Source organism: Thermobia domestica, chromosome 12, assembly GCF_964235325.1.
Source record: "Thermobia domestica chromosome 12, izTheDome1.hap1.1, whole genome shotgun sequence".
In the NCBI taxonomy this organism is placed as follows: Eukaryota; Metazoa; Arthropoda; class Insecta; order Zygentoma; family Lepismatidae; genus Thermobia; species Thermobia domestica.
The window spans coordinates 229,439,984-229,452,210 of NC_137465.1; the positions used below are offsets into that span (position 1 = coordinate 229,439,984).

The following is a 12,227-nucleotide window of genomic DNA, read 5'->3' on the forward strand; positions in this document are numbered from 1 at the left end:
TGTGAGCACTGTAGTGATAGTTCATTTCTATAATATGCATTCTGCTGCTGGTTAGGAAATAGGTGTTATTTTAGTATCCTGTTACACCCATCTTAAGAGAGGTATATTAATACAAATCTTCGTGTATGAAGTTTTGGAATGTAAGAGTGATTTGAAAAGAGTAGAAGTTTTATTTTTTAAACTTTGTTTTTATTTTACGAGGAGGAACCCAATAGAAACCAGATTGAAATATCACCGCCGTTCCTAGGCGTAGTAGAGTGTTTTCCCGATAGGTGGGTCTAGTAGAGATCTTCCCAAATCAGTTGGCCAAGCGACGTCTGCGTACGAGGTTAACGTTTGATCGTATTATTGTTTTTCTAAATTGTTCTCGTTTGCCTCCTGCGAAATCGTTATGACAGATTCAAAGGAACAAGGAGTGTGTTTGAAATTTTGCTTCCTACTTGGAAAATCAAAAAACGAAAACTTACCAAATGCTTCAACAGGCTTTCAAGAACAATACTATGTATCGCACACAATTTTTTGAGTGGTTTGGATGCTTTAAGTGTGGTGAGATGAGTGTTGAAGATCATGCTCGTTCTTGGTGCTCTTAATCATTTCGAAACGACATAGACATCGGCCAAGAAATCAACGAGGATCATCGTTTTATGATCGATGATATTTCAAAACAGACATAAGTGAGTTGGAACTCGTGCCAGCGTGAGGTTTTGCAAATGAGACTTGTTGCCGCTAAGTTTGTTTCTCGTCTTGCTCACACAGGATCAAAAACATTCGCATGAATTTGAGTTAGGACTTGAAAAATCAGATTAAAAGTGATCCAGACTTTTTTACCAATTTGAAGACAATTTCCGAGAATTAAACAAAATCTAAAAGTTAAGTGTTTTGATTGTGTAAAGGCTGTAAAAAGAACGTCGCAAAGTGCACTGAACGGTATAAAGAGTTGTAGAGTTTCAAAGGTGCTTGAAACAGTCGGAAAGAAGACTGGAGAAATGAATCGCATTTAATGGAGAGTACTTTGAAGGAGACTGAAAGAATTTTGTAAGGAACTTAACAAATTATTTTTTAGAACAAAAATCGGGCTTCTTTTGGGTCCGTCTCGTATTTATTTATGTCAACGAAGAAGAATACTAAGTTATAATATCGTATGATAATACGTTTACTTTAGCTGAAGGGACCTCGCCGTGGGACTTTAAATTAGAAATTTCATTCATTTTGAGATGTTTTCGGTGTTCGCATATATGATGCCTATTTAATAGAAGAAGGAATTGTTATAGTAGAATTTTACTTGCAGACGTATCTCAAATACTAAGCAAAAATTGCACTCAGTTTCGACCTGAACCTCTGGTTACTTTAACCCCTATTTGCTAAAGCAGCAAAAGGGAATGTTTGTCGACAGGTTTCCCAATCGTAAGACTCTCTCCAAGGTGAAATGCAAAAGCTGCTCAAGAAATGGAGAGCAACGGGATTGGTTGCGAATCAGACTTACATATGTGCTGCGGACATGTGAGTTCATAGGCAAAATATAGGAAATCATGACCAGAAATTCTATGACGATTGACCTAACAAGTTGGTGTCGCCCATAGGACGTGTCATGAACGATGGAGCACCACCAGTTGCACATGCTAGCGTATCTTGTGACTGTGATGCATGAATTAAAGCCTTGACAAGGTAAAGCGTGTTAGATATTGCAAGGGCTCAGTTAGATGATAGTGGGTGGTTGTTTGGACTCAATTATGGTGTTTACGAGTTACGAAGCTTGGTTTCGTCTCTTTGGGTATGTGAACTCCCAAAGGGTGAGAGCGTTGTGGGCAGTATCTCTCCAGCGTACGAAACAGTGAACACGACTGTATACCTCAGAATATTCGAAGAATTTTACGCTCAGTTAACCGATTACAGAAAAGAGTATTGACATTTCCAGTAAGACGGGGCAACGTGCCACACCTCTGCATTATCCAAGAGAGTACCGCGCCTTGTTTCCAGACGATCAATTGATCAGCTACAACTTGTCTCCGGACCGAGCTCGCTCGTAGCTCTATGGTTAGCGTACGCGCTTCGAAGTGGAAGACCCAAGTTCGATCCTGACATTAGCTCGTGTGTGTTTGCATTGACGTTTAGCTGTAGGTCCACGTCTTTTATAGCCTTGTTGGTTAAAGGGGCACTAAACTTATAATTTATTCATCCATTTATCGGCCTCTGGACTTAACCACTTGAGATTTTTACGTTGGAGAAACTTGAAATGAAGGTATACGCTAAAAACCTTCGTTGGTGCAGGAATTGAAGGGCAGTCTCACATACACAGTAGCTTTTCTCATGTGGAACTGCGAGCTGTCGTTCGAAACAAATTATCCCGTACCGTACGCAAATGTCTTCAGATCAGTGCTGGCCACTACGAACATCTACTTGTTCACTGGCCACACTGCCTCAGTGGTAAAGTGTACCTCTAGTGAATGGAGTCCCTGACTCAACCTCAGGTCGCGCCAAGTTGGTTTTGTGGTGTACAAACACCGCATGCATTTTTTTTTTTTTAAGGATCTCGTTTTCTTCCACTTTTTATTCCACTATTTCATTCATTCATTCTCATCATTACCATCTCTCCTTTAGCCTCCGTGGGACGTACAATTGAAAGATCTTATTTCATATTTCCAGCGTCTATTGTAATCAGTAAGTACATATTTCATTATTTTAGATGCTCTATACATGTTGTATACTGATATTCGAACAGGGATAGTTTTTCGTGCTGTACTTTGAAAACGTTATACATGATATGATATTGTATACATGATATTTAACACCTGATAAAATTTAATAAAAGTTTATGTATCATAAATAAAATATAATACAACTCACGTACCGTGAATGATTCTCGTAATAACACTGAAATCTACCGGACCTTAGATTTTCGTGCTTACCTGTTACCATTACCGGGAATATGAAAGTAAGACAGAAAAATGCAAGAAAGAATGAGTAAAGGTGATAATGTATGATGATAAAATAGTAAAAGAAAAAAATGCAATTATTTTTGTAAAAAATGGGATCATTTTAAAGTCGCTCTTTATTGGTTCAAAATTAATGTTGCAAATAATCAGTCAACAACGGTAGTTATGCTGTTTTATTCTCACAATATAGCTTTTATTGTTGCTGTTTTACCTTTTCTTCATAAGTGCGTAACTTCTGTAGATACATACATACCATTTGGCGAAAATTTGGTATGTGAATATCTTCAGTGTTTTTTAGGAGATACGTTATTAATTATTTAAGACGCGTAGGCTTTTTGGATAACTTGTAGTGTTAATTACATTCTTTTTACTTCCAGAGATTACCAGAGCAAATACATGAAAGGAATGAGAGGATGAAAGCAGAAGTACTAGGTAAAGTGCTTTATTATAATTTTTTTTTTCAATAATTTTAATATTTTTATTTATATCAATCTATAAGGCAGAACAGACGGCCGGATATCTGTATGGTTATTTACTGGTGTGCATAAACTTCAACGACAAATACTTTGATTGATAAAATACAAATACGCCTCATACAGCCTTGCTACTAAAAGAGACACTAAACTCAAATCCGATAAGACTGCGAGAAATAAAAAAAAAATAGGAAGAAAAACCGGACATACTATAACCAACGACAGATTTAGAGCATTGGGGAAAGAGGAAATTACATGGAACCGGCTACACAATGAGCGAAGTGAGGAAACATATTTAACACAGGGCTCTCACCATTTGATTTCAATTGAAATACTTATCTTAAATGAGGGTTCATATACACCTTTCAAATATTTCGCATTAACCTATTTCCTGCGTGCGAAGAACGGGCGTTTGGTTAAGAAATAATGAATTCAAGTATTTTGCAGTTTCCATTATAGGTTTCTCCAACTTCAACATGTATGTTTCTATTGTTTATGATCCATTATGAATTAATGTACACACTTACTACTTGTGTAATTAATTCCTATTTGTTGTATTTACACCACCTCCCCCCTTTTTTTTTTTTAATCTATGAATGCAGTGAAAATTTGATACATAATTGTTTCGTTGTATATAACATATAATTATTTCATAAATTCATATCACAAAAAAGAGCAAGAGTAGTTTTTAGTGGATTTTAAAATAACCGTATTAGGTTTTATTAACTGCTTGGAGGAAAATGAGTTTAGAAGTAAATGCAGAGGAAGTTTGTCGTAACCATAACATCAGGGAAAAGGATATTGCGGGAACTTCATAACGAGGAATTTCCTAGTTTTTACCATTTACCTAATATTGTTAGGGTCATTAAGTCTAGAAGGCTCAGGCAGGCAGGCAAGTCGTGTAGCCAGAATTGAAGAAAATAGAAGCGCTTTTAAAATTTTAACTGGCATCCCAGCCGGGAAGAGATGTAGGCGCAGATGGGAGGACAATATTAAGGTATATCTCGCAGAAATAGGAATACAAAGTAGAAACTTGACCTAATTGGCTAAGGAGAGAAGTCGATGAAGTGCTTTTGTGAATACGGCATTGAACCTCTGGTCTCAGTGAGCCATAAGGTGAATTATTTGATCTCTTTTTACCTTCTGACAAAGTCCAATGGAAACGGGCAAAATATTGTGTTTATTGCTTATAAAACATCACGTGGGCTCTTTATATATTTTATTATGCGACATTGATATTAATTAAATACAATGTTGTTGTAACTGCAAGTAATTGCCAATTTACCAAGAATTTGGAAAGCACGTGGGTCGTTCAATATGTGAGTTTCCCTAAGCTGTAAATAATTTATTTTTAAGATGCATTTGTAAACTATTCATGCATATGTAGGTGAGTCCTTCCTCACTTCTCCATATAATCTCTATTGAGATTCAGGGAACCCTATCCTTATTCTCTCACCGTTGCACTAATTTGTCCAAACCATTTGCTAAAAAAAAATCAGGGCTCTGGCTAGTTAGCACCCTCCCCACATTCAGCTTCACTTCATCATCACCAGTTGACAAGAGACCATGTCGCGCTTATGTCGAACCTGAACTCTTCTGCAGGGAAATGCAGTTCGACATAAGCAATCTGGTCTCTTCTTGACGATACGCCCATCCCCACTCTCCGTACAGCCTCAATTTAGCGCCGAGTTACTTCTTTCTTTTAATGGTGTTCAAGTCTGCATTGTAAGGTGAACGTTTCGAAACAGACGAAGAAGTGAATCGGAATGTGAGAAGACTACTAAATAAGCCAGAGCCCTGAGTTTATTTGCAAAGGGTTTGGAAAAAATTAGTGCAACGGTGAGACAGATGCCTAAATCTCAATGAAAATTATGTGGAGAGGTGAGGAAGCACTCATCTACACATGTATGTATATTTTATAAATGTATCTTAAAAATAAATATTTTACTGCTTTATACGAGGTGTGACAATTAAATAACGAGACTGATGTCGTAAATATGATGTATTGCAAGGAAAGTTACAATTGACTGTTATCCCCTTCAATATGCTCCCCTCCCCTCCCCTATCTATATACCGCTTCATAAGTACCTTCCATTGTTCAAAGCAGGGTTTGAAAAAACCCGGGTATTTTTGAAAAAACCCAACCCACCTGGGCCCATGTGGGTTTTTTCGGGTATTTTCGGGTTTAATTGGGTTTTTTCGGGTTTAATTGGGTTTTTTCGAAATATTTCAATCTCTTTGGGGTAAAAATGTTAAAATATGATTTACATTTCATGAGTGTCATTGTCACAACTTGCAACAACTCTCTATTCACTGCTGTTTTGAAAAAATTGCCGCCATTTTGAAATTTTACATTGGATTGCCGAAAAAATCTATACAGCAAATTTAGAATGTCTTGTGTGTCTACCCTCAAAATATCAACTTAAAAAGTCCGAAAATTGCACCTTGTAGCATGGATACCCGCTATTTTGAAAAATGGTCGCCATTTTGAAATTTTATGCCGCCAAAATATATACAGCTAATTTAGTCTCTACTGCTGCTTCTTTGAAAATTTCAATTTGAAAGACCTAAAATTGCGCTTTGTAGCGTGGATGGATATCAGCAGCGGCGCAAATCTGTCTTCAACATTGGGGGGACGGGTAAGACCGTTCCAACTATATATATATACAGTGGCGGATCCAGGGGAGGCTATAGCCCCCCCCTTGACGCTCAGGTATACACTGGAAAAAATGGGCTTCAATCGTGCTTTACACTGGATAAAAGGGCAAAATATGGTTTAGTCCCTCCCTTGATCATATCCTGGATCCGCCCCTGTATATATATATATATATATATATATATATATATATATATATATATATATATATATATATATGCGATGAACAAAATGTTTATGAAGGCGGAAAACAATGCTGAGGAGGATTAGCCATGTCGGTCCTCCACAGGGGACATAAAATATGACGACATTATTATTGCTTTACAACTTTAAAATCCGACTGGCAACACTGAAAACTGTTTACAAGGGGTGATCCAAATATGATCATTCCCTATAAACAGTTTTCAATGTTGCCGGTCTGATTTTAAAGTTGTAAAGCAATAATAATATCGTCATATTTTATGTCCCCTGTTTGGGACTCCAGGACAACATGGGTAGGGGAGCAGAATTGTCTTCAACATTGGGAGGCGGTCAGATTTGAGGCTTATTCTGGGAGGTATCAATTTCATCTTATTTCCTTTGTGGCAGTTGGACATAAATAATCACACTTCTTCCTTAAAAAAAAAAAATAAATAAAAATAAAAATAAAATTGTATTATTGAGGGGGACAGTTCCAAGATTGGAGGGGATATGTCCCAATCATCCCCCCGGAATTTTCGCCAGTGGATGTCAGCTATTTTGAAAAAAAGCGCGCCATTTTGTAATTTTACCGTTGGTATGCTGCCAAAGTCTAAACAGAAAATTTAGAGTGTCTCTGATTTGTATCCTGAAAATTTAAAAGACCGAAAGTTGAACACTGTGTGGTAAAGGCAGGCACGACAAACAAATGTAGATCGAGTCATCCCAGGAGCCTCAGTGACGTTCGCCAAATATGAATACCAAATAGCTATATTAATTTAAAACAAAGACATAATTCATCAAAATATCTTAAATATTTTTCAACGTAAAATAAATGGTCTTATTGTTGAAGTTCACTTTCGATGCTTTATGCATTCAATTACGGAAATTACCCGAGTACTTGTTGCAAGACCGTTCTTTTCCGAAAATTAATTTAAAACAATTAACAAAGATAGGCCTATAATTCATATTTTATAAAGTAAATGTTTCAAAATGTCTAAAATGAAATGAAATATCCTCCAGCGTAAAATAAATAGTTTTATTGTTGAAGTATTCACTTTCGATGCTTTGTGGGTTCAATTGCGGGAATTTCCCGAACACTTCTTTCACGACGAGTTTTCCCTGAAAATGCAGCTTACTTTACTGTACATCGAAACTTTCATTAATACTGAAGTTTGAATGCAGCACTTGAAATAGTAAGCGTTATGTAGTCTTCGGAGCTCCGAGCATTACGCTTCTAAATTTTGACAAGAATTTTTTACGTTATTGCTAGTGTTAATTCTACAGAATGCTTATTTGAAGGGTAGCAACAAATGACTGAACTAAACTGTTGTTGGAAAACCAAATTTTAATGAATACTTTTGTTACCATCAAAGGTAAGAAATAATACTAATAGTTTTACTAATGTATTTACATATTTACTGTTAGTACCGGCACCTATGAACTTAAACCCGTCAATGTATGAGGGATAACGTATGAGGGACCCGAGTCAGGAAACACTATTCACGGAAAGTATTTTCTAAAATTTACAATCGCTCACTTTACTTCAAATAGGCTATAAGCATAATCCACACATACATTTGTTCTACAATTATCTCAAGCTAAGGTGAGTTTTTATTTATTTATTCATTAAGTGCATTTAGAGCTTTATAAAGGTCTTATGTTCAATATTGTTGTCTATCTTAACATGAAAGCATATAATTCGCCCAAAGACAGTTTAAAATCTGATAAAAATAACTTTCAATGTGATCATCTTAGTTGTACCAATAATACACTAACAAAAAAGTAAAAAAAACCAGGTGGGTTTTAAGATGGGTTTTTTCAGGTGGGTCCAACCCGAAAAAACCCACCGGGTTTTTTCGGGCTGGGCCCACTTGGGCAAACCCTGGTTCAAAGCAATGTTGTAGGTCATCTGATATCACCCTGTTCAACAACTCTGCCGTTTTTCGTTTCATCTCTTAAACGGACTGAAAATGTTTTACCTTCAATGCACTTTTCACTTTTGGGAATAGATAAAAGTCACAGGGAGCCAGGTCTGGGGAATACGGAGGATGCTCAAGCACAGGAATGCGCTTGGCTGCTAAAGACTGCTTCGCAGAAAGGGCATTATGGGCAGGCGCATTGTCTTGGTGGAGGATCCATGCATCGTTCTTCCACAAATCCGGTCTCTTCTTCCTTATTTTTTTCTCAGCTTGATTAGGACCTCTTTGTAGTAGGTCTGATTCACCGTTTGACCCTGAGGCACCCATTCAGTCATGATGACACCCCTGATATCGAAAAAAAAAAAAAAAAACGATGAGCATTGCCTTCACTTTCGACTTGCTCATTCGTGCTTTTTTCGTTCTTGGCGAGGTAGGTGTCTTCCAATGCATGGATTGACGCTGAGTCTCGGGGTCATACTGGAAAATCCATGTTTCATCACATGTGATGACACGTGTTAGCAAGTCTGGTTCTGCTTTGAGTCGTTCCATGACGTCACAGCAAATGGTCTTTCGAATGTCTTTTTCTTCCTGAGAGAGGTTTCTGGGACAATTTTTGCACAAACTTCTGTCATGTTTAACTTGTCATGCAAAATTTGTCTTACTGTCTCTTTGTTAATATTCGTCATGTCTGCGACAGGGTTGGCTGGTTTAAACCAAGGTGGTTTAAACCATGGTTTAAACCAAGGTTTAAACCAGCTGGTTTTTTCAAAAAAACCAACTGGTTTAAACCAAAAACCAAAAAAATGTTCGTAAAAGTGTAAGTGTTTGTAAAATCTTGATGAACACACATTTGTGGGTTATCACGTTTCACTCCCGTATATTATTCGTATTATATTCAGACCTAAATTCCCCATTCATTACTCAAAAAGATTATACTACAAAAGCAACTTTTTTTTTTTTTACAAGTTTATAAATGTTTATTTTGTGATTTTTTTGTAGTTGTTATTATTGTTATGTAATTGCAATCGAAGAAAAATTCTAAATATTGTTTCGTTTCAATGTTTACTATTGATAAAATACATCGAAAATGCCGTACTTTTTGTGTGTGTGTGTGGGGGGGGTCATACAGACCCCACGAGAGGCATTTAATGAAATAAGTATCTTTGGTATGTATTTATGTATAAATGAGTCTGAGCCAAAGTGGACTCAAATAATTTGTATCTTTATTCACTTTTCTTATTGATATGCAGATTAAGTCAGTGTATTTCTTTAATTTGGACCAATAAAAGTCGTTGTTAACTAACTTGAACTAAATTAGGTCTTCTGTACTCCGTCGTACTTTGAAATTGTTCATATGTAATTCTGTGTAATGGTTTCACTTGTGCAACTGTTTATCTTTTTGTCCTTCTAAAATGACTCTTGACAGTTATATTAAGAAGCATGTAAAGATCAGTACAACGTTTTTTTTTTTTTTTTTTTTTTTTTTTTTTTTTTTTTTTTTTTTTTTTTATCAAAATTCCTTCATGAGTGAGTCGGCAGACGTATCGCATTTGTGGCCAATTAGTCCTGGTTCCGAGTTCAAATGGAGGACAATTTCTCTCGGATGTAACTCGAGAAGCGGTTTTTATTCAGCTTTAAGCTTATGTGACCCCTTCCAGCATAACCCGGTTGTTGCATAACAACATATAGGCGAAACAAACTTATTTCTGTCCATATATGATATGAATATATAGAGCAAATCATTTAAACCATAAAAACCTGGTTTAAACCAAAAAAACCGGTTTTTTTGGTTTTTTTAATAAAAACCATGGTTTTTGCCAACCCTGGTCTGCGATCATTCGAATGCTCAGACGTCTGTCTTTCCGCACAAGAATTTTTTGAACATTTTCGTCCGTTCTTGAACTCAAACTGCGGTCGGGTCATTCATCATCTTTAACCTCCTCAAAACCTTCTGAAAATCGTTTGTGCCATTCGAAAACTCGCGCACGTGACATAGCATTATCACCATACACTTCTTTTAACATTGTACAACATTCCTTTTTTTTTTTTCCGCCAGAAATTTGATGTTAAATGTGCTGTTCAACTTTACTGTTCATCATGATTCCGGCACTACTATAGAACACTGTCCTCTTCATGCAAGCCTGCAAAGAAAAGAAAAGCTTTCAGAATCATGAAACAAACAGTGGCTGCTCATGAAGGTTCAAGATCAACAACACATCATTAGCTACCTCCCTCCCCCCACACACACGATCCTGCGCGACAGGAGGTGGGCAGTCTCGTTATTTAATTACCACACCTCGTAGATTGAACTACCCACGTATTTAGTCCTAGTGCTTGAAGTAATACAAAGGGTGTTCAAAAAGTTTTGCACAGTGGTCTCTCTTTTTTTATTATTATTATTTGTTGCAGGAGAAGAATGAAATTTTTTGTGAACATACTTGGAACATTTAGCTGTACACTGAGCCTACTCAATGTAGCCTCCATCAGCTATGACGCATCTGGTCCAACGTTCTTTCCATGATGTAAATGCACTTTGGTAAAATTCTGGGGATTGACTATTACACTTTCGTTTGACACAGGAAATAAGGCCTTTCTCACTATCAAATGTTTTACCGCGCAGGTGGGCCTTCAGACGTGTTTTGCTCTCAGGTTCGGACAAAAACAATCATGTTTCATCCTGGGTAATGACGCCGTCAAAATACTGTTTCCACTCTTCAGTAAAGGTCATCATGAGACGCTCACACACATCCTTCCTCATCTTTTACATTTCTCTTGTCAATAATCTAGGCATTCAACGTGCACAGATTTTTCTGTACCCTAGTGACTGTAGCACTGATACCACACTACCCAATGATAAACCAGTCATTTCAGCAAGCTGTCGTGTCGTCACACATCTGTCATTTTGGATTATTTGGTCTAGGAATTAATTCGTGCGGGTGGACAAGAGATGGCGCAACGAACGGAGCGTCCCACAGTTCCGTGTATCCACACATGTGTTGCAAACCCCTGTCATCGCGTATCGTTCGTAGTATAGGGCAGTGGATTAAAGCGTCAACAACACCAGTTTGTAGTTAAGTGAACATGGCGCAATTTGTGCCTGATAAAGTGTTTTTGCGGGGTGTCCTGCTGCATTACTTTAACATGCAGAAAAGTGCGACTGAAAGTCATCGTATTTTGGTGGAAGTGTATGGTGACCATGCTCTAGCTGAGCGAACGTGTCAGAAGTGGTTTGCACGGTTTAGAAGTGGTGATTTCGGCTTGGCAGACCAAGAGCGAGCTGGACAGCCAAAAAAATTTCAAGACGAAGAATTGACAGCATTGCTCGAGCAGGATTCGTGTCAAACGCAGGAACAACTTGCAGCAGCATTAGGCGTTGATCAAACAACAGTCTCCAAACGCTTGAAAGCCATGGGAATGATTCAAAAGATGTCACATTGGGTTCCACATGAATTGAAAGACAGAGACGTTGAAAGACGAAAAACCATTTGCGAATTGCTGCTTCAACGACAGAGCAGAAAGGGGTTTCTGCATCGAATTATTACGGGTGATGAGAAGTGGATCCATTACGAGAACCCTAAACGAAAAAAGGCCTGGGTGATACCAGGTGAACCAGGTCCATCACAACCAAAACGAGATATTCACTGTGCAAAGGTTATGCTGTGCATATGGTGGGATATGAAAGGTGTGGTGTACTATGAGCTGCTGCAACCGGGTGAAACTATGAATGGAGAACGTTATCGACGACAATTAATGCGTTTGAAGCAAGCTCTGGCCAGAACACGACCAGAATGGGAGAACAGACATGATAAACTTATTGTTCAACATGATAACGCTCGCCCACATTTCGCAAAACCGGTCAAAACCTATTTAGAAAATGTCGGATGGGAAGTTTTACCCCACCCGCCGTATTCACCAGACGTTGCTCCTTCGGACTACTACTTGTTCGATTGCATGAACAACGATTTGATTGGACAGCGGTTTACTTCTTCAGAAGATATCGAAACATGGGTCTCTGACTGGATCGCTTCCAAGGATGAGGACTTCTTTCGCCACGGAATCCGCACAT

At 37.7% G+C, this 12,227-nt stretch overlaps 1 protein-coding gene across 2 annotated transcripts in view; it reads left to right on the forward strand.

Moving 5' to 3' along the window:
* Positions 1–12,227, forward strand: part of LOC145667098 (tetratricopeptide repeat protein 1-like) — a 30,401-nt gene that overhangs the window by 16,819 nt on the left and 1,355 nt on the right. For both annotated transcript variants that reach the window (XM_081734833.1, XM_081734834.1), the window contains exon 5: positions 3,311–3,365. In XM_081734833.1, coding sequence (XP_081590959.1) covers positions 3,311–3,365 — 55 coding nt within the window. The remainder of the gene's footprint in view (positions 1–3,310; positions 3,366–12,227) is intronic.